Source organism: Macrobrachium rosenbergii, chromosome 17 (genome assembly GCF_040412425.1).
Source record: "Macrobrachium rosenbergii isolate ZJJX-2024 chromosome 17, ASM4041242v1, whole genome shotgun sequence".
In the NCBI taxonomy this organism is placed as follows: Eukaryota; Metazoa; Arthropoda; class Malacostraca; order Decapoda; family Palaemonidae; genus Macrobrachium; species Macrobrachium rosenbergii.
In genome coordinates this window covers 15858732-15883404 of record NC_089757.1, presented here as the reverse complement: position 1 = coordinate 15883404, position 24673 = coordinate 15858732, and the positions used below count along the sequence as shown (strand labels likewise).

Genomic DNA, 24673 nt, shown 5'->3' with positions numbered 1-24673 from the left:
TAGGTGGTAAAAGATTGTTAGAAATGGTTAGATATGATGCTGTTCTTAGTTCATTGTTGTCATAGAAATTCAGTTATGTCCAAAGATTTACATTTATAATGTTAGGAGCAAATGATGATGTTCTGAAGGTTTTGTTGGTGTTCTATGCAGTTTACTATTGTCCTAAACTGTTTTTTGATGGCTGAAGCATTTCATTAGTGTCTGAGTGTTTTTTGAAGTCCAGAGTAGGCCTACTTCAGTAATGTCCCAAATAGGTCAGTGATTTAGTGAGCATCAGTTATGTCCTAATTAGTTCAAAATTACGTCCTCAGCGTCATGGTGTCCAGAAAAGTTCGATGATGTTCGGAACCCTTCATTTAATGAACCTGTTTGTTCCATGGCGTCCTTTTCATCAGCATTATTCACTATTAAAATCTCTCTCTCTCTCTCTCTCTCTCTCTCTCTCTCTCTCTCTCTCTCTCTCTCTCTCTCTCATTTTAAAGTAAAGAATTAATAATTCTAGAAGGAAAAGTCCTAACACAAAGATACTCCTTTCGTTCTTTGTTTTGGTATGTGTCTGTGCGTGTACGTTTTAACCTGCGTCTTGGAATATATTCTGTACATCATCCACCTACTTAACGCAAGAGACACTTTTTCTGTATAGCATCCCTACACTTAACGCAGGGGACACTTGGTTCTCTTCTTCTTCTTCTTCTTCTTCTTCCAGCATTTATAGATATTGCGCTTTGATGTGTTCACTCGATAGCTGCATTTTGTCTTCGTAAAACGTTAGCGCTATCTTTGCTGGGGGCCAGGCTCTCCATTGTTGAATCTAAGGACTTTTTGTTTTGGGATATCACGGGTTCTGCCATTTATAACGGAAAGCTCTTTTCCATCATTTTTCATACGGTCTTTGTCCCATATCCCTGCCATACTTTTCAGTTGAGAACAGTTTTGCATTCTTGGGCTCTTGAATTGTATATTTCATAAGTTTTAAGAGATTTTTTCATTAAATTCTATTTCATAGAAGACAAAACCAATTACACCGATCCTTCTTCTTCTTCTTCTTCTTCTTCTTGGAGAAATATATGATTACTCTTCTTCGGATGTGAAATTAATAATCCCCATGAACTTTTGGTCAGCACATGTTTATAGCCTGATGTACTTAAAAAAATCAGTATTACCAGATGAACACTAATTTTGTTTCTGAGTGAAACGCGTTCTGAACATTTTTAAGAGAAAATTTAGTTGAAAAACCAAATCTCAAGTTACACGGCATTTACCACTCCATTTTTTTTATTTTTCAAAAATTTTAACATAGTTTGGTTTTCACTAATATAGTGTCAAAATTTCTTTACGTTGTTAGTGACCCTGGCAGTTGTGATACTAGATAACTGATAATCAGTCTGTCATTCTCTCGATCATTCAAGCTTCCTTGACTTGTAACTCACTCTAGTACAAAATTTCCCTGAGATCTGCAAATTCCTTTTTGTGTAGCTTTAAGCAGGTAACAAACACACACGGCTGAATGCGTTACCACCGACCAACTTCGTCGGCTGAGGTAACAACTTATAAATACAGCGTTTCATCACTCACTGAAGTTATATATATATAGCATTTGGTAGATATTCAGTAAATAATTGCCGGAGATTAACCCAAACAAAATATCATTTGTTCGATACAGATTGTGCGGAACGGAATATAATTCGAATAAATGTTGCGAAATTCAGCGAGTATCTATTTGCATACTTGTATTTAAAAGAACTGAAAATTAAGCCTTCATTCGTACCAAACTCCACCAGAATTTTCCACATTATTTCATAAAAGCAGACAGTACTCTTATTTTCCACAGAAGAGTAATTACACACACACACACACACACACACACATATATATATATATATATATATATATATATATATATATATATATATATATAATATATATATATATATATATATATATATATATATATATATATATATATATAATATATATAATATATATATATATATATATATATATATATATATATATATATATATATATATATATATATATATATATATATATATATATATATATATATATATATATATATATATATATATGCATGATTTTGTGTGTGGGTATAATAATTAGAATGGTATATATACATATATACCATTTTAACCACAGTTTATATATATATATATATATATATATATATATATATATATATATATATATATATATACATACATATATCACCTCTCGAAGGTGGTGGTTTTAGGGATGTGATTGCAAGACCCACATCCTCCCTCGGCCAGACTGTGACTCGCCATAGTCGATTAAACACCAAGTACCTAATACACGTATGTAAAAGGAATCATATTGGTATTTCAGGACGTGGTTCACAATCGTTTACCTAAAAGGGGGTGGCCCTAAAGAAAGATAATAGTCACAGGCACGTGCTAACTTCATTTGCTGAATCAAATAAGAGTGGCAGCTATGCAGAAAACTTAACAATATCAGCTGGTTCGCACGATTATATATAATGAACTCTTCATCTTATCATGTATACATACACACATGCATACATACATACATATATATATATATAATTATATATATATATATATATATATATATATATATATATATATATATATATATAATATATAAAGAAGCCATTAATATACAAGGAAATAGTGCATACATGGCAAAATGAATAATTCCTATGTATATAATCATGTGATATATATATATATATATATATATATATATATATATATATATATATATATATATATGTGTGTGTGTGTGTGTGTGTGTGTGTGTATATATGAATATATATATGTGTTCTGCTATTGCTTTCTTGCACTGGCATACGTCCTTACATATCCAGTAAACCATTAATTTTTTCTTTCTTTTGAAAATGTCATTTTATATGTTGTGTCTTGGTTTCTGTTTAGGCGTAAATTTTTAACATTTCCGTTGATTTGCCGTCAAAAGAGGCTTGTACTTTTTCATCAGCATGGACAAAATACGCTGCAGTTCTTTTCCATATTGAAAGTGTAGTCTACGGATATGGGTGTGTTTTAGTGGTAATGTAATTAACAGCTTTTGTTGAAGTTTTTCTGGTCTTGTTTGTTGTTGATATTGTTTTTAAGCTGGACATTTCCATTAATAATAATAATAATAATAATAATAATATAAATTCACTCAGAATTTCTCTGTAAATCAGTAAAACAAAGAACCGAACAGATTTGCCAAGAAGTCTCGTCGAAATCATATTCTCAAAACTTCATAAATTGATCTTCATTAGTCTGCTGACGAAAGCAGCGGAGCCTGGCAAAGAAACATCAACTAAGGAGAAGAAGATGATGAAAGACATTCTGAATTTTTATGGAAATTTTCTCATGAAAAAATGTCAAAAAGGAAGAAAGAAGAACGGGAAGCGTATAACCAGCCGCTGAAAAAAGATTAGAAAGGAGAGAGAGAGAGAGAGTGGGGTTAGGGATGAATTGGATTGCTGGATAGGGGAGGGGGGGGTCGAGGATCTGATCCCCAACCCATAGTGATGTGTGGTAACAACCAATCCCCAAGATAATAGGGAAATCATTGAGGTAACTCTTCACTCCTCACCCCAATGGGTGCGCTTAGACCGAAGACACAACTTCCTAGGAAATTGGTCTCCGGTGACCGAGCTCGTCAAATTTAAAGAGAGAGAGAGAGAGAGAGAGAGAGAGAGAGAGAGAGAGAGAGAGAGAGAGAGAGAGACAACTGAAAAACAGAAAAAAGAGAGAGGAGAGAGAAACAGTGAAAGTAACAAAGGCAAGGATAAAATCCAACGCGGAAAATTTATCAAAAGGAAAAGATACATACTTTAGATGTTTTCCCAAATATGTTTGTGCATTCTAGCTCTTGTCGTATTTGGTAGGTATTTCTGTCATGCAAAATAAAAATCTATTAAAAAGTTATAGTACAAAAAAGAATTTCAAAGTCCAACATTTATAAAAAAAAAAAAAAAACAATCCAGCATTTTCCGTCATGGTGATGGTGACAAGACCACTCTCACTGCAAAACTTATTTACTCAGATATCAAAACGGAATCAGATGCTTGACCGCCGGTTGAAAACACTCAGGACAATAAAAAAAAGTAAAAAATAAAAAAAAAGAGAGCGACCAAGAAAGAAAATGATCCATCAAATTCTTTCGAAGGACGAAGGGAAAAATGCGGAAAAAATGGAGCCGTTTTAAATCCGACTGACCATGCGCGAGTCACGCTTTTGGACTTTATTAATATAAACGGCCCTCCGGAGAGGAGGGAGGACTTGGAGAGGAGGGGTTAGGGGGGAAAGCATTTTTAGGGGGCGGATGGGGGCGGGATGGTTTATGCAACTTGCTCTGCATGATGTTATCATTCGTGGTGCCGACAATTTTTCGATGTGCTGGGAAAGCGCTCAGTCTGGCAAGGGTTGGGGAGGTGGGTGGGTGGGTGGGGGATGGATATTTGGTTAGCTGTTGCCGGAACTGTTTGACTGGTTACGGTCTTGTGTCGGAAATTATTTGTGATTTGTAGAAATGATGTAGAGATGAAAATGCTTAGGTTGATGCGTGGAGTAACAAAAATGGACAGGATCAAGAATGAAAGAATTATAGGAACTTCTAAAGTCGTAGAACTATCAAAGAAGACCCAAGAAAGAAGACTGCAGTGGTATGGCCATGTTATGATATGGGATGAGACAGATGTAGGGAGGAGAGTGATGCAGATGGAGGTGCCTGGTGGAAGAGCAAGAGGAAAACCTAAGCTAAGGTGGATGGATGTAGTTAAAGAAGATTTGAGAGACAAACAGTTGTCAGAGGACGATGTATTTGACCGGGCCAGGTGGAGGAAAGCTGTTAGAAACATCGACCCCACATAAAAGTGAGAAAAGATGCAGAGAAAGAAAAGAGACAGTTATGTTTTACATTTGTGTTTGCACAGTTTGTACATGTGCTAGGATGTGTTGGGTTCAGTACACATACATGAATACATAATTACATCCCTACATATATATATATATATATATATATATATATATATATATATATATATATATATATATATATATATATATATATATATATATATATATATACAGGGTGTCCATAAAATTTCTTTACAGTTTAAAAAATATATGACAAAAGCCATTGATGAGATATCTTAAACAGATTTGTTTATGTACTCAGCTAAATGATAAACCAAGACGAAAAGAGTTTGCAGTTAACATGCTGGAACGAATTTCTGAGGATGAGATGTTCCTCAACCGAGTTCGTTTTAGTGATGAGGCAACCTTTCATGTTTCAGAGAAACTGAACACACATAATGTGAGAATCTGGGGATCAGAACATCCCCATGTGACTAGGGAATTTCACTGAGATAGTCCAAAGGTGAATGTGTGGTGTGGGATTATGTGCAATCGACTCATTAGTCCATTTTTCTTCAGCAGTCTTCAACAATGACCTTAAACTAACCATCGCTTTCCAGCAAGATGCTGCACCACCACATCAAACCTTTCCAGACCGGTGGATTGGAATGGATGGCCCAATTCCCTGGCCACCTCATTCACCAGATATCACTCCCCTGGACTTCTTTCTATGGGGGTATGTTAACATCTCTTGTCTCAAGCAAAAGATCTCTGATACCATTGTCACCATTGTTGAGGCTATGCTACAACAAACATGGCAAGATATCAAGTACCGTCTTTATGTGCTTCGTGCAACTAATGGTGCCCAAATAGAGGTGTATTAAATGAGGCAAAAAAAAACTTCGATATCTACTCCTCATTTTGTAATAATTTCCATATATTTGTATGTTTATATGCTTTTGAAATATATTTTTCAAATGGTAAAGCGACTTTATGGACACCCTGTATATATGTATATATATATATATATATATATATATATATATATATATATATATATATGTGTGTGTGTGTGTGTGTGTGTGTGAGTGTGTGTGTGTGTGTGTGAATGCGACAGAAAATTCCGTGGAAAGCAGAGTTGAGCAAGAAATAAAGGAATAGTTGAATCAGCTCCGGAGTAAACATTTATTAAGGCGACTATTTGGGTGAAATAAATATATTTTTTATACAATGCATACATGCCAAGTAAAACATTGAGGGCTAAGAACAAGTGGTTGAACTGTGCTGTTTAACCCTTGAAAACAGAAGTCAAAATAGAAACAGATACTAAAACATGAGAGTAGGCGTTAGATATATATAATGTAAAAATTACAAGGATAACTTAAATTAGAAGGATAATGTAGATAAAAAAGGAGGGATTAAAACAATAAGCAAAACTTAAGAAAAAAAAATAATTGGTAGAAACACTGCGAAAATAAAGCAAAGAATGAGGCGAGACGAAAAAGAAATATTATTTGCGAGTACAACCCGTTAAATTAGATTTTACGCACCATCTTTTACACGGCAGTTGATTAATTTTTTTTGGAGGCGATGACATTTACACGGAAATCCGGATGCTGCGCATTAATTTTCCAGTATTTTGGCGGCCCGTTCTTAATACAACCCTTTGAATGGGAACATTATGGTAATCTGCCTTATCCCGACTCCAATAACAAAAGGTGCACCTCGTTGCTCCTCTTGCTGCCTATCTCTGGCGGGAAGGGAGAGGGGGTTTGCGAGTAATGGAATCTGTGTGTGTGTGTGTGTGTGTGTGTTTTGTGTTTCCTAATGTACTATGCACACACATATTATATATATATATATATATATATATATATATATATATATATATATATATATATATATATATATATATATATATATATATATATATACTGACTCACGAAGATATGGAACGTGATGAATGTCTAAATAAAGGCAAATGCCACGAAGGAAAAATGAAACAACCACTCCGTTGTTTCATTTTTCCTTTGTGACATTTGCCTTTATTTATATTTCTGTACATATATATGTGTATGTGTGTGTGTCAGTATATCTGTCTGGATTTATATCTATACAAAACGCTTATAGCTTTGCATTTACGCACAAACATTTGCTTAAGTATAAGTAGTAAGACAGCAAGTAAAAATGCGCCGAAGTTTCTTCAGCGCAATCGAGTTCTCTGCACAGCGTATAATCAAGGCCACCGAAAATGGAGCTATCTTTCGGTGGTCTCGGTATAATGCTGTATGAGCCGCGGCCCATGAAACTTTAACCACGGACCGGTGGTGGCATGTCCTATATCGTTGCCAGATGTACGGTTATGGCTAACTTTAACCTTAAATAAAATAAAATCTACTAAGGCTAGAGGGCTGCAGTTTGGTATGTTTGATGATTGGAGGGTGGATGATCAACTTGCCAATTTGCAGCCCTCTAGCCTCAGTAATTTTTCAAGATCTGAGGGCGGACGGACAGACAAAGCCGGCAGAATAGTTTTCTTTTACAGAAAACTAAACAGTAGATTGAAAGAATCCAAACTGCAGTATTTAGGCGATTAAAGCCAACATAACTACAGCGTACATTTTGGGGATAATTTGATCATCAATACAACAAAAACTGAATAAAAGTTTAATGAATCAAAAAAGAAAATATTATGATTATGTGTATTTTGTCATTTGATTTATTACAAGAAAGTCTGATAAAACCTCACCAAATTTCCCCACTCTTTTTTATTGTTTTGACTCCATGTCTCTCTTTCGCTTATGGATTTCAGAAATCTAGGCCCGAATGTTAGGTAGAATCTAAGTGTTGTCCTATTGACCTCCCATATTTTGTCATGCTTCCCCGTGGGAAATCAGCGTGGTGAGATCTAGCATCGCAATACATACTACTACTTTTTACGAATGTCGCTTTACTTCACATCTTACAGTGCAATGCTTTAGAGAGAGAGAGAGAGAGAGAGAGAAAGAGAGAGAGAGAGAGCCAGCGCAAAATAAACCCAATATTTTATGCTTGATACCAGAACACTGACTTCATTGCCTCCACTTTACTCTTTTCCCTCCTTCAGAATTGCCAACGCCGTCGAATACCTTTAAGAAGAGACCTTGGTCTTTCCCCGTTTATAAGGTTCTTTAAAATTACTAACTCATGTGTTTTATGACATTCATCGTTTATTTTAAATTTTCTTTTATTTAGTGATTACTTTAATTTGTTGTCATTCCAGAAGCATAACAGAATCATCATTATAAGCAGCAATCAATTTTGTTATCATTTCTTATCCTCAAGGTTCTCTTTTTTACTTATACTCTTCGGAAGGTTGCTGTACGAGTTTGCGATGTTTATATATTGTTCCAAATGATTGTATGCTCGTTAATAATAATAATAATAATAATAATAATAATAATAATAATAATAATAATTAGTATTTCCGTCCTTCGGCTTCTATGGAATTTGAACAACAGCGCCGAGTTATTAATAACAAATATTTTTTTCCCTGTGATTCCGAGAAGCACCCAGACTCCTCCGCCCTTTTCTTTTCCCAATTCGGTTGTATAAAGCAAAATGTCGGAAACAAATGACAACCCGAGATGCCGCTGCAGCCTTCGGGTGCTATTTCAGTAGACAATTTTCTTATTTCCAAGGAGAAGATAAAAGCTTTGTTATTCTGGCTAGTTTCTGGAGTGGTGGAGAGAGAGAGAGAGAGAGAGAGAGAGAGAGAGAGAGAGAGAGAGAGAGAGAGAGAGAGAGAGAGAGAGATAAATGTGCTTAAAAGTGACTTATTTTTTTATTTTATCTCCTGTTTTTCTCTCCCTTTCCTTTTATTTTCATCTTACTGCTTTCTAACGGTTGTTTTTAGCGGCCTTCATTTTATAAGATCGGTGTCTATAACCATAGTTATTGCACTGCAGTTTTAACAGCGGTGTCATTTCCCTGTTTATGGATGATGAAGATATTTTAGATTGTCATTAGTGACAACAGGCGTTGTGATGACATTTAATAGAACTTAATCAGTTAAACTGTATAAAAGATTAGACATTTTTTCCTAAAACTTCAGTGATTATTTCGGAAATGTTGGTAAATTAAACCATCGTCTGTATTACCTGCATTTTCGCTAAGAAATTAAAAAGTACAGTTATATATTGAATGTTTGTAAAGCCTCTTAAAGAGCCTAATTTCATTTACTAGCTGTAATAAAATTTTTTGGGGCTTCACAGTATTTCTTTCATCACCTGAGTTACTAACTCTACAAAACTTAAGATAATTTCTCCTTTTGAAATTAAAACAGATCTGGAATAGCCCTCCTGCAAATTAGTGATGTTCTCGGTTTAAGAACTGCATTGAGCTACTCACCGCACATCCTAATATTTTTAGAGTTTCAACATTTTTTTTTTTTTTTAGTACGCGTGAGTAAAACTAATTTTATGATATTAACGATTCCGTTCAGACGTCACGACCATCCAATATCTAATGATTATAATTCAGCTAAAGGGAACCTATAAATGTTTGGCTGAAGGTTATGATTTTTTTATGGAAATCATTTCCAATGATCTAAAAGACTTTGGTATTTTCCACAGCAAGTTTCTCACAAAATTGTCATATGCAATACCTATTTTGCTTCTCCCACGTTCTCTTGATATCGTGATATGTTTTTATAAGATAACCATTTTTCAAAGCATTTGTCAGTCGTCAAAATTTAATAGGCTATCACAACAGTCATCATGACTTGAAAAGAAATCTAGTAAAAATATATTCAATGGTAACATTAACAACGTGTTTCAACCTCTGTCTACAATCGCTTTGAATACTGTTAATTAATACATTCACATTTACAAGTGAGTATTTGAAAAATGAGAGAGAGAGAGAGAGAGAGAGAGAGAGAGAGAGAGAGAGAGAGAGAGATCCAGAAAAGCGTTGAAAATATTGCCGTTGAAAATGTTACTAGTATTAATTTCGAATTTTTAAGCCATGATGACCGTTGTGATGGCATAATAAATTTTAACGCCAGAAAAATGCTTTGTAAAAAGGTTCTTATATACTGTAGTCATATCAAGACTCCGTAGAAACATAGCAGAAGCATAATATACATCATATCATTATATATGGCAGTATCAACTGAAATTTGTTATGGAAAACACCGGCACTATATATCACTGAATATATTACCCGTTTGACGTCAATAAAATTCTCCATGAATAAGAAATACATAAACTGATGGGAGGATATTCAACTATGATTTGCAAAGAAAATCATGAGCTTCATCAAAAATATATAAATTATCTTTAGCTGAAGCACACTCACACACACACACACACACACACACACATATATATATATATATATATATATATATATATATATATATATATATATATATATATATAACTTTGCTGGCTGTTTATAAAGCAGTTATTGTACAATCCTTTCTTGCATTCTATTTTGTGCTCTCCTGGAATTCTGGAAGTGTCCCCAGGAAGCACAGAATAGAATGTACGAAAGGATTGTGCAATAACTTTGCTTTATAAACAGACTGCTGAGAGAGAGAGAGAGAGAGAGAGAGAGAGAGAGAGAGAGAGAGAGAGAGAGAGCTATTTTGTCTCTTTTCTAGTTTTCGAAAAATTAAAAACACCCACATGGTATCTTTAATGTCTGATAACAGAAGTCTATAAGTTGGAAGTTTTTTTGAATAACGAATCAACTGTTTGATCCGTTATATGGCATTATTGCATAATCGTTTGTGCTTATAACGAATTTGCATGAGATATCACAAATGTTGCAGTTTACGTACGTTCGTTCTTTTTACATATATTTCATCTCATAAAGTTTACAGCGGTATTTGTTTCTTCTTTTATAATATTCCCTTACTGCATAATATTCCGTAGAATATCACCACCTCCAACATTTTCTCTTACTTCCCTTTTCAGTTCTACGTTTGTATTGTCTGTCCGTAGATTATTTTTGTTAAGTCTATGGTGATGAACACCTTGGATTCCTTTTTTAAATTCCCTTTTTCATAGATTTACTTCATTGGATCTTATGGAAATATATATATATATATATATATATATATATATATATATATATATATATGCTTAATCCTTACCACCTTTTGAATATCCTAAATCAACCACAGATCGTTTTTTCCTCATTTTGTTTGCTTTGCTTCGATAGATTTTGTTCACTTATAAAGTAAAGTTCATCGTTGCAGTTTTAACCCTTGTTATGCTAAAACTCATTCATTCCGCTCCTCTTTTTTTTCACGTAAATCAAACCAGAATTCAGTTTTTTAATCTCATTTATTTTGCTTTATAGGTTACTTAAGGAGCCTAGTCATTCATTACCGTTTTTCATTTTTATCGTTCCCTTCAGCATTTGTATTTGTTCTGATACCGAATTTAGACCTCCATCTCTGTTGCTGAGTTTTCCATCTTCTGCTTTTAGATTTCATACAAATTCAGTTTGTCCACAGCTCAGTGACTCGAGTGTTATATATTTCAATCAAATTTATTTCTTTCTCAACACGGTCGCTTTTTTTTTTATTATTTACATACAAAACCATTTCTTTTATCAACTCGGTCGCTGTATTTTTAAAGATTTTATGTAATCTCCTCATTCAGGAATGTATCTTTCTCCTCGTCGCTTACACCGATATCATCACACGCCAGGTTGACGATGGTAATTTTCTCTTTCAAAAAATGCGATCTTGAATTCTTCTTCTTCCATCGCTTTTTCCCGCTCCCCTCTCGTCAGCCCTCTTCGGCGCTCTCGTCAGGCGTCCTGAGCAACTTCTTCCTTGCGGGACTTGTCCCCCTTTCTCTCTTCTTCCGCCTCCTCCCTCTTTCCTTCCCATAGGGAAATTCCTCCTTATCCCTTGTAGGAATTTTCTCCCCTCATTTCTCCTCGCCTCTCCTCATCAGCGTCCCCATTTCCCTTCCCCTTCATGAGGAAACTAAACTTATTTCTTATAAATGTTTGTCCCCATTGAGGAACCTTCTTCCTTCCTTGGAGGAATTCTCTTCTCTTTCTCATCTGCATCCCCTTCTAATCATCCTCTCCCTTCTCATGAAGAACTTTCTTCGTTGCAATATCTTTCTCCTTTCCCTCCCCTGTTTGGTTCTTCCCTCCCCCTCCTCCTAAAGAGCCGATCCGATGAGTATTGTTATAACAGTGCTTCTGTCTTCCTCTTTTCCTCCTCCTCGTGAGGGACCATCCTTGCTGGACCTTTCTTCCCAACCGCCATCCAGCCTCCCTTCCTCATCTGCCTCCTCCCCTTCCTGATAAGATACTTCTTTCTTACAGGCCCTTTTCCCTCGGACCCATCTTCCACCCCTCCCCATCCCCATCTACTCCTTCTCTTCCATCGCCCCTTCCATTCGTCCATGTACTCCAAAGCATCTCCTTGACTTGGTTCATAACACCCAATGCACCCAATGGCTTTTCGTGTTCGGTATTAATCTAGTACCAATATACTTCAAGATTCCACCAGCTATTTTTTTTTTTTCCTCCCCGCCACCCTCGGAACCTTTACGGCGCCAAAATAGAATTGGTGATATGTCAAAGAAACTCTGTCGCCCAGAAAATGAAGCGAATGCGATTACCAGCTTCTCTCTCTCTCTCTCTCTCTCTCTCTCTCTCTCTCTCTCTCTCTCTCTCTCTCGATGGGATAGGTTTTCCTATCAATCTCGAGTGTGACTTTTCCAGCATCATCATTGTCTTTATAATTAGTGCCGTCTTACGACGCTGCTTGAATTCTAGTAGGTATTTAAAGTTTTAAACTGTAAACAGGATTAACGCATTTTGCCATTGGTGTAGGTACGCAAAACTTTTATATGCTTAAGTATTGTCCGTATATGTAACTTCAAGATAAATATATTTACAGTGTGTATACATATACATACATAGATATACATATGTATATGTATGTATGTATGTATGTATTTATGTATGTGTGTGAGTAAAGACAGAAAATGCCCATATAAATTAAACAAAGGGAGAACAGAAGTGCTTTGTTATATTTTGCATAATGCCTCGCCCATTTTCGCTGCTTCTCAGCCTTGAGTTTCCAGTAGGGCTTCTGTTGGACTCTTGTGTGTCTAACAAAAAGCATTTAGTTCTTCTGAGAGAAAAATCATATATGTGCGTATATGGGTTGAATCGGGGTGGTGTTCATTTAAAAGAAATGATATAGTAGGAATACAAAATAACGGAAAGACAAAAGACCTAATCTCTCAATTTCTGTAGAAAATCAGGAATGGCTTCAATCAAAAAGCCGTTTTTAACATCTAGTTATGATTGACATCTGTTATAGTCATAAGCAGCTGTTTACCGATCGCCTGATCGCCGTGAAGGTTATGGCTAATGATTACATTATTTCAGATTCTTTATAAAGATGAAATGTGATGCTTGCGTATTACGACTAGTGAAAAAGTTACTTATGCCTCATTTATAATAAAGTAAATAAATAAATTTTTTATTCTTGGTGAGCACATTTACCTGTTGTATTTTCGAAGGATACTTAAGTCGAGAGACATGAGAAAGAGAGAGAGAGAGAGAGAGAGAGAGAGAGAGAGAGAGAGAGAGAGAGAGAGAGAGAGAGAGAGAGATAAAAATATACTAATTTAAAATTACAATCTGGTCAAAGTACAATTAAGAGTCTGTCAATATCCCTGTATACGAAACATACGGATAATCAGAATTTTTTCTCCGTGAGGGAGAGATAGAGAGAGAGATCCCTTTGTCATTTTATAATTGTAGATTAAACTTTAAATATCTCATGCCAGGCCAAGGTACAAAATGTAATTTCAGTCCGGTTAAAACATTATTCCACATATTCAGAAGATTAGTCACTGAACTTCCAAAAATTCAGAAATTAATTAAGGTGAAGGATAGCTAATTGATCTTCATATTATTGATGCATGAAACTGAAGAATTATTATTCATGATTCGTTAAAGATGATTCCTACTTTGCAACCATATTGTGTGAACTAGTATTTATCTGTTATTTTGATATATGCTGCATTCGTGTGTCTATGTCTGACCCTAAAAGTATTCTTTAATGACATTCCAAAGGTTTGTAACCACAAAAATTCCCATCAGGGTTAAAGTCAGGGGCAAATTCAAAGTCACAACTAGACAGTTTTTAGTCATGCCTAATTGTTACAATATTTTTTTTTCTTGTTGTCAGACTTCAGGGTCGCCAAGTGACTCTTAATCGTTTCTTTTGATTATCTGATAGGCTACGGTCGAGTATTGCTGAAGAATACACAAATTTACTGGAGGTTCTGTAGACCTATTGAAAACTGTAGCCCTTTTCAGCTTCCCTGTGCAGCCCCTGAACACAGTCGAGTCAGTAATTGTGGTCCAGGGCAATCATCATTTTTGACAATATTTTGTGCGTTAGCAATTTTGCTTCGATATTTTTGCGTCAGTATTGTGAAATAGTGTCGCCATTTGAACCCTGTGCATCATCATCGCCTTTTTTTTATTATTATTATTCCATATTCCGCCCTAGTCGTCGTATCTTTTTCCTTCCTTGGGCTGCTAATGAATTCAGTATTACAAACTCGCGTCAAGCAACCTTTGTCTTCGACACTAGAAGTTCACGGTTTGCTAATAAGATATCGATAAGTAAAATCAGCATATAAGACATTATATCACGTGACAACATTCGTCCAAATCTTCATGGTACTGAATTTCTGCAATTTTCTGACATAAATGAATTTGTTAATAAAGCTGATGATAATGTGAAGTTGGCTCATTAAGTTTAGAACGAACATCGTTCCGATGATCAATTGGACCAATAGGTGCTATCTTCAGTTATCATCTTGAGATGAACTTGATACGAACATGTCTTACAACATATTCATAAAGGATATTTTGTTTTGAAAGAATTCCTTTATAATCGATCGAGTGTTGGTTTTCCATGATATAAAGTTGCAAAATTTAGGGTATTGTTTAACATTTTTCTGATTATAGTTTTATATCCTGAAATAGAACTATGACAATCCTGGTCTCATAAGCGCTTTCATCTGTTAATTATTTTAAGGATATAATATTGTTTATTCTATTGCCATGATTTTATCGCATCATTTGTCTCTTGCAGCATTTGTTGTTGCCAATAGGAAATGAGATCATTTCAGTTCCATTATTATGTTTAATAAATAACTAGTGTTTCTTTCTTGTCTAATTGTCTGTATCAACAACACTCCTGTATTTTGCCTCGAACTCCGAGTTTTTTTCAAGTAACGAACCTCCCGAAAATCTCAGACAAAGAAGCGCACCGGATGGTCTCCTCTGAGTGAAAATTACTGATCCCTCTTTCCTCGGGAGGAGATGAAAGACTCAGCTTATTGGATTTGGGAATTAATTGTCAATTAATGACCCTTGATTAACAAACAGTGACTGAGGAATGAAAGAGTTGGCCAGGCGAAAGAGGCGAGGAAGGACTTGGAAGAGTGCTGGCTAAATTATTTTTTTCGAATACCGTTTATGCGGAGATGCCTTCAGCGGCTGGGTTGCTGGCAGTTTGGACCTGCCTAGGACTTCCTTTTCTCGGAAAAAAAGAAAAACCAAGTCTTGGAAATTAAGAGTTCAAGATTACCATTGACCGCATTGCTTTGTCAGAAGTGCTTAAATTTATCACAAACCTTAGAAGACCGATAGAAGTGACAGTGGTACACAATGAGCTTCGAAAACGAAAATATGAGGAAAATAAGGAAGATGATATAAAACAAAAACAACCCGATAAAAATAACGCTTTTATCACAACCCTCATAAAGACTGGGTAATTTACATGTCTCATGAACATAACTTTTTCATATTGTCAGGTAACTTAACTCTTAGCTACAAGGCTTCAAATGCACTTGCACATTTACCTAACTCTTAAAGAGATTAAGACATTCTTACTGAGCTTCACATTAATATGCAATTTGACAATGACAGGCAACTTTAGGTTTTCGTGCAGTGTCCCTCATGTAATTATACGATAAAAACTAGTAAGCCACTTACAATCAAGTGTTTGGAAAAAAGATTGTGTATATTAAAAGTTTATCTTAATCTTGCAGCATATATATATATATATATATATATATATATATATATATATATATATATATATATATATATATATACTAACATGTATATATGTGTGTATGTGTGAGAGTGTGTGTATATATATATATATATATATATATATATATATATATATATATATATATATATATATATATATATATATATATATATATATATATATAGATATATACATGCGTACTGTATATATATATGTACACTGCCCTAATATGGAAAACTGCTGTATCTGGAAACTTTTCGAAATTGAGATATGCCACCTATTGGGCTCGTGAGGCACTAATACACAAGTTACTGCAGTTTCAGAATGAATCTTCAATGCTTTATTTAGGGGGTCCAATTTGCAGATACTGCAGTCTTCAATTTTAAGGCAGTACATGTGCTGCAGGTTTAAAATAAACTTTTAACCAGTACAGTTGTTTAGGTTGTTTACCCAAACATAGGTTGACTCCAAAATAAAAACAAGACAATGCGTATCATAACTAATGACATTACTTGTGATCAGTATTTGTGGATACAGAAATTAAGTCAACACCTATATCAAACCTGTCTTATCTCGCAACTAAACTTCCATTATATACCTTTACAAAAAAAAAGAAAGCAGCACAACAAGGCACTAGATAGAAGACTATTGCAGTTTATACAAAATAACTCTCGATTTAGATATTGGAACCAATCATGTTTTTTTCCTATTTTATTAAAGGAAACATAGAGAGAGAGAGAGAGAGAGAGAGAGAGAGAGAGAGAGAGAGAGAGAGAGAGAGAGACTTTTCCCGTAGTTCCCTCCATTCATGATATTCGACATTTTCTTGTCAAAACAATTTTTCTTCCGAAGTTATTGGGCGGTAAAATTGCTCTTTGGGCTTTTAATATCGTTTCCAATTTTCGGTTCACGGAGCTTTTGACTCCCTCTCCCCACCCTCAAACTAGAACCTTGAGCGAGGCGTAACCCCCTCTTCTCTCTCTCTCTCTCTCTCTCTCTCTCTCTCTCTCTCTCTCTCTCTCTCTCTCAAGTAAGATGGAATAGTTTAAGTAACATTTTCGTGAACTTATCGTTTCGTAGTTTTTAGTTTAACTTGTTAATAGGTGCTTTTCATTTGCGTTCACTTTTCCACATGCACAGCAACACTTGTTTCTGTAGGCAGCATATGGGAACTACTTCGGGAGAGAATAATTTAGGAATATCCCGTAAACATCATTTAGCATATATTGATCTATGCAGTTAATTATTATATGGAAAGTGGTCGACTGTGGCGAGTCGCTGTAATGGTGGCGAAGGAAGAGGAAGAGAGAGAGAGTATGGCTAAAAGGAAAGCGAAGCAATGGAGTCCAGGATATTTCGCATTTACGCTAAGGCATTTTCAAGTAAACTGCGTACAGTGGAAAAAAGGATTACAGTGACGACTCGGTTTTGAGACCACCAATTAAAAGAATGTATGACCATTCTGTAACCTTTTGTAAGCATGAAACTGGTTATATAGTTCTTTAATCTCAATTGCTGTTTGTTAAAACGAGTCTGCATTGCAAGCCTTTTTTTTTACCATCTATGCAGTTTCCTTTAAAATTCCGTAGAGTAAAAGTACTCCGTTTATTTCAATTACCTTGTGGCCAGCGCTTTTTTTGTATTTCATATAACGTAATTCCCCCTGTATATATATATATATATATATATATATATATATATATATATATATATATATATGTGTGTGTGTGTGTGTGTGTGTGTGTGTGTGTGTGTGTGTGTGTGTGTGTGTGTGTGTGTGTGTGGTAGTATGGAGTTGTGTTCATTTTTAAAATACTAATCCAAAATAAAATCTGTTAATGTCGAACTCTCTTTACATTAAAAAAAAAAGCTTATTCCCAAGTGGAATTATTTTTGATAAGTGCCCCTACCTGGCCAGGATTCGAACCTATCCCTTAGGGTTAGAACTTAGAGTGACAGTCACATCCTGCGACACGTAAATATGTAAATACCGTAGACAGCTGAACAGATAGACTTGCATGGATACACATATATTACTGTATAACTATAGTGGATCATACGCACTCACAATATATTATTTTCGTGGTATTCATCATTATTGCTTTCCTTGCGGACCTTCATACATTTCATATCTTCCTTCCTTCGTGTATCCCGGAGCCTCCATGTACAGAATTTTGCAGCCCATTATTTTCCATTCTTTTGGAGTCTGCTTTTGTTCTTTCACTACGTGTTATTCATCTTTTTACTCCGTGAAATAAAAGTTCCTCAGTTGGCGTCTTTATTAACCCTGTATTGTTTTTAGGTCTTATCGCGTGCTGCACAGGAGACTGCTTCATTGTTTATGTAATATACATACATACATATATATATATATATATATATATATATATATATATATATATATATATATATATATATATATATATACTGTATATATATATATATATATATATATATATATATATAGATGTGTGTGTGTATATATATATATAATCAAGATGTAAATTCTCTCATTCTTCTCTTTCCTGTTGCAGTGTCATCGAATACCATCTTTCATACCCCAAAGACAAAGATTCGGTCCTCGGCGGAGGCGCATACGTTGTCAGTCAACGCGCCCTTCGATTCAACCACTCCGTCGAGCGCCTCCGATCATTTGGACGGGTTGGAGCAAAAGACAGCAGTTCTGTCCTTCGAGAGCGTCAAGAGGACGGACATGGGCCATTACTTATGCATCGCCAACAACTCCGTTCCTCCGTCAGTTTCCAAAAGGATGGTCCTTAACGTCAGGTGTAAGTTTCAGTGTTGGATTTTCCTTTCCTTCTTTCGTCATTCATGTCAAAACCTAATACACACTAACCTGCAATCCAAAACTTGCAGGTTTCATTTTTCTTGACGGTGAGTTGGGGAGGGAACACTGGAATCATTTCCGAAGCGACGGGCCACTTGTGTTTTTCTTCTGGTCAGGGTTTTTGAGAATCCCTCTCCTTTCAACCATAATTTTAACTCTGTGTAACCATTACCTCTTGTAAATGTGTAGGCATCTGAATCTGGACACTTGATTTTTAACATTGTACTTGTTTCGTTCATTGGGAATAGTGTATCTAAGATTACCTGTGAGGTAGGGTGAATGTTTCTTATCGACATTTTGCACAGATAGTTCATCCGTTTTTTCATTGTATTTGTTTCTTGTATCAAGAAGGTAATTTGGAAAGATCGCTCTCTTTAAGAAAATGTATTTGTCATTTGAATTTTCAGCGGAGTGACCTACAGTCTTTGATGATTGTAAAAAACTAAAAAAAAGAGAAAAATAAACCTAAAAACTCCGCCCAAAGCTAAACTTTTGTAACAAAACGCTTTCCTCAATCTCAGGTTTCATTTTTACGATGTCTCTTAGAACTTTCTTAAAGTAACCCTTTTCCTTTCCAGTAATTGTCGCGTTTTGTCGGTGCTCTAAGATACGAGTAGTTACAGATATTTTGCTTTATAAAATTTTACAAACATTCCTGACTGGGTCTGGCCAGTGCTAAAATGGGCAACAGCCACGGAAGGCCCAGACAACGTTGCACATAAACTAAGCTGGCCTTATGCCAGCGCAGGCTCCTGCTCTGCAGCAGCCCGTAATTCAGAGTAAGGGAAAGAGAGTGTTCGTCAGTGTGGCTCCTAAAGGCCAACACCTCAGGAGTTCGTAGCTTTATAGCTGAATACGTCTTCATATCGGGATGGCGGAAGTAAATAGCGGAAAAGGGTGTGTCATTATGCTGGAAATGGGCAAAAGAAAGGTGCCAGGGAGACCTTCTTTAAAGGAAAGGAAAAGGAGCAAAAGAACGATTAGTTTTACACATCTAGTGAGTTAAAGAAATCTGTCTTCATGACACAGGTTTATGCCCCCTTGCCGGTTTTCCAATCTCAAATAAAAGAGGAGGGTTGATCATAAAGTAAATGTCATTTTTTGTCCTACAGAATACGAAGTGTAACTGAAATTTACAACAAGCATTAACAGTCTGGTGCAAGCCGGAAGAAATCACGTTGGGGCCCTAAGATAAGTAAGAAGTAAGAAAGAAAAGTAAAGGCAGGAAGCCAGATGAAAGGCGCAATAAAAAATATGATAAATACATTATAAATGTGATGAAATTCTCTTTCAAAAGTTAATACTGCAAGGCAGAAGGTGCTTCACCTTTCATGAAGTTCATAAACTTTCATCGACTTGGTTGAGGAGGTAAAAAAAAAGAAAAAACTGAAAGAGGTAAAAAAAGGGGGGGGCGATGGGAAGGCAACAAAAGAAGTGGAAGAAACACTAGCCAACAAAAGAAAGAGGAATGGATCACAGGAAACGTGGTAAATTTTGAGTTCCTTGCTTAATTTCTTCCATATTTACGTACATACCTAGCGCTGCATAAAACAAAAATTAGAGATAATTTTCTTAATCATAGTGTGTTGCGAGATCCATTAATGTTCGCTTTTTTTTTAAATCTCTAACAAGTCACTTGATAGCTTCACATTTCTATGGATACACCACCTTGGTTATTTATTCGGAGTTCGGAGGGCTAAACTATGCTTTTTGTTTCCTTTAACACCTTACAATTCTTTGGGCAAGGGCATGTGTACAAGGCCCGTTTAATGTAAACCAACCAACCATTGCTCTATCGGAAGTCTCTTACGTCTGCCATGGGGAGGGGGGAGGCGTTGTGGTGGACAATGGGTGACCTATCATCCCCCAAAAGTCAGTGTACTTGCTTCACGTCATAAGCGTTTGGTTTTAGAGGCAGTAAGTCACAATGTGCCCGAGACTCCAAAAGACCGAGTGACTCATCTGAAAGGGAACCATAAATTAACGTTATTTTACTCGGGCGACTTAAGAGGATCCAAGTCCCTACAGTTAACTCGAAAAGAGACCATTTGATGCATTTGAAAACCGAGAATTTAATTAAATGGAAGGAGTTTCCTAATTTTATCCGAGCGATGCTGGGATGGGGAGGGGGAAGGATTGAGAGCGGCGGGTGAGTCGGGTAATCAGACGGAAGCGTCATTTACATTCCCATCTCCCTGGAAGCCCTAGGAAGCAATTCTGCAAAACTGCAAGATCATGAGCAGGCAGACCCGGATGCCTCCCCTACCCACGTCCCCACAACGCAATGCAAAGTAATCTCCGGAGATTAATGTAAATTCCATTACATCATTTTCAAAACAATGGCGTCGCTCCAGAATATGAGGAGAGAAATTGACAAATGGGACACTTAAAATGTGAGCGTTTGATGTTGGTGTGTCGTCTTCATTAAAGTTGAACATGACGACAATGAGTCGGTGTATATCGAATAAGCAGGTTTATATGAGTTCAGAAGGTGTATATGGAGTAGGAGTGGTAACTAGGATAATATAGAAACTGGATTACATAATTTAAATCACTAGGGTTACAAATGATAGTTGTCTCTGAAAAAAAATGGGAAGGTAAACCTGAAGCTCTCCTCTGGCTCAGGTCTAATACCGGAAAGCCTATAAAAAGAAGGAAGAATGGTTGGAACTTTTATTCATTTTGTTTAGAAAATAGCTTTTTAATTATTTATTTTATAATATAACGTGATTAATAATTACCTTATGTGAAAATACAATTTAGGCCGAAGGCCAAGCGCTGAGACCTATAAGGTCATTCAGCGCTGAAAGGAAGATTGGGAGTAAAAGGTTACGGAGATGTAACAGGAGTAAAAACCTCGCAGTTGCACTATGAAACAGTTGTTAGAAGAGGGTGGAAAGTAAGTTGGAAGAAAGAATATGAAAGGAGGTACAGTAAAAGGAATGAAATGGGCTGCAGCTAGGGGCCGAAGGGACGCTGCAAAGAACCGTAAGTAATGCCTACAGTGCACCGCGCGTGAGGTGTAATGACGGCACTACCCCCTTACGGGTATTATTACCTTATGTATTTATTTGTTGAGATGGAGTGGGAAACAAGCTCGAAAGAGTACTAGGATGAAAGGAGTGTTAGATTTAGCAATGTTCAGTTTTAAGATGTGTGTGTGTGTGTGTAATTACAGGCATGAATGAAACTCCCAAACGAGAAATAACAAAACATTGTTAAGAAATAAGCAGTTATGAAACGTTTAACGTTTCTGAACTGGAGAACGAAAAACCAGGAGAAAAAAAAATATAGAGAAATAAGAATGATTTCTAATATACTCATCACATAGCACATCAGATTTTGAGGAAATGTTGAAACCTGAGTAATCATTTTGAATTTCTTCCATAAGTAGCAGTGATGCTGCAGAGGCTAATTAGCGTTTCAGAAACATTAGGTTCTTTATTCTATTTCGTCATCGTTACAAGAATGACATTATTTCTCAAGCTACCATGCAGTGAGAAATATGGAATTTCCATTTTATGTTTACATCTGGCTCCAAGTATAACTGTTTGTCTATGTTATTATTATTATTATTATTATTATTATTATTATTATTATTATTATTATTATTATTATTATTAATTTAATTCGTCTTGTACTTCTGTGTAAGGTTTATGTATGCCGGTACAGTATCGAATATTTTTGTGGTGCTAAACAATTTAGAACCAAATTAAGCGTATTGTTATTATTTGGTTTATATATATATATATATATATATATATATATATATATATATATATATATATATATGTATGTATGTATATGTATATATATATATATATGTATATATATGCGTGTGCGTATATGCATATATTCATGTAAAATAATCTCTCTCTCTCTCTCTCTCTCTCTCTCTCTCTCTCTCTCTCTCTCTCTCTCTCTCTCTCTCTCTCCAGGTGAGAAAGTTAGATCTAGTCATTACTATTCAGAAAGTAGATAATTAGGAAAGCCTTGGCGAAGCTTCTCTGGAGAGAACATTATCAGACTCTAAACATGAATTATGAACTTCGTCTTATATTTCACGGAAAGAAGAAGTTTAAAGCCTCAGAAATCTCTTGGAGATTTTTGTTCTTCGGTTGCTGGAAATTTTCGGTTTCCCATTTTTAAGAATTTGGAAGTCGTGACGAATTCCCAAAGGGAGTTTAACTTGCTGCAAGGCAATTATGTAGCGTGATGGATTGCTATGCATGAATAAGGAATATTTCTCTCTCTCTCTCTCTCTCTCTCTCTCTCTCTCTCTCTCTCTCTATATATATATATATATATATATATATATATATATATATATATATATATATATATATGTGTGTGTGTGTGTGTGTGTGTGTGTATATAAATATATATGAATTTTTGTCACACACATAATATATATATATGTATGTATGCATATATATGTATATATACGTATGTATATATATAATATATGTGTGTGTGTCTGTACGACTCTACCCCTCAGAAAGGGCGGCTCTAAAAGTATTATTATCTCTTTTTCTCTCTCTTTACACTTGTCAAGTTTACGCCTTCTCTCCCCCTCCATACAAACAAGCTAACGAGCCTTTTCGCATTGTTTACTAAGTAAAGAATATTACTGTTTTTTATAAATGAAATGTTCTTCTCCTACAGACTCTGCCCCAGATGTGCACGTTAGCCTCCAGATGATCGGGGTGTTCCTCGGGGACGACGTAGCCATCAATTGCTCTGTGACTGCATACCCGAGGCCCGTCGTGCTGTGGCAGGACAGCAACGGCAAAATGATTATATCGGGTAAGCGACTAATGCATCTGACCCGCTGGGTAGTCCCCAATGAGTACAGTGTGAGGCTCATTTACTTCTTCCTCTTCTTCGCTTAAGCTGTCTTGTGTTTAGTATGAATATGCTTTATATATGACTAATTTTCTACATATCCTGATAAAAACTGCCTTAAGCATTTTCCTCGTTTATAGATTCCTGTCAAAAGATTTTTATGGTGTTTCCTAACAAAGCCTCTGTATAATCTTACTTGCAAAAGCTATCGCATATAGTTTCTTGTCAAAAGCTGTATACTTAGTTTCCCCATCAAAAGCTATTGGTTTAGCTGTCTGTTTAGTTGACTGCCAAAGTTATCTATATAGTTTCCCGTCTAAAGATGCCTGAGATAGTCGACAGGAAGAAAAAGTCTCTACATAGTTTCCTGCCAAAAGTAGTCTCTATATTTTTACTGTCAAATTTTGTCTACATAGTTACCATCTAAGTCTTAATTGTTTAGTTCCCGTCTAATGCTATAGGGCTGTCAATGTTTCGGTCAAAAGCTGTCTACGTAGTTACCTTCTAAAAGGTATCTCTACATAGTTTCCTGCCAGAAAGCATTTCTAATGTGTATACTTTCCCTCCAAGAAATGTGTCTGTCTCAAGTTTCCCACCGATTACTAAACCAGTGTTGATGCTCCCACCAAATAATTGTCTGTACAGCTTCCCGTCAAGTGGTATTAAGTGTTGTACTTCTCTGTATGTTCCTTCCAAAAGTGAACCTATGAGATAATCCTCAAGTAATTCAGACTTCTTGTCGGTAATTTATTCGGCTATTCAGCTATTGATCCCATTTCTTACGCAGGTGGTCGATACGAGGTGCGGGAGAGCCAGGTCAGAGAGAGTCCACCGGAACTGCATACGACTCTGATCATCCGAAGCGTGACATCAGAGGACATTAGCACGTACAGGTGCAATGCTTCCATCGACAACGATAAGAACCGAGAAAAGAGTTTGTCCGTTCAGCTCAATGGTGCGTTTCTTAAAGCTCTTACATGGAACTCAGAACAGTCAGACTTT

At 35.8% G+C, this 24673-nt stretch overlaps 1 protein-coding gene across 1 annotated transcript in view; it reads left to right on the top strand.

Moving 5' to 3' along the window:
- The window catches only part of LOC136847563 (lachesin-like), a 464069-nt gene that overhangs the window by 422104 nt on the left and 17292 nt on the right, over nucleotides 1-24673 (top strand). Inside the window, exons 5-7 of the mRNA XM_067119287.1 lie at nucleotides 18513-18767; nucleotides 23492-23632; nucleotides 24459-24626. Of these exons, the coding sequence (XP_066975388.1) occupies nucleotides 18513-18767; nucleotides 23492-23632; nucleotides 24459-24626 (564 nt within the window). The remainder of the gene's footprint in view (nucleotides 1-18512; nucleotides 18768-23491; nucleotides 23633-24458; nucleotides 24627-24673) is intronic.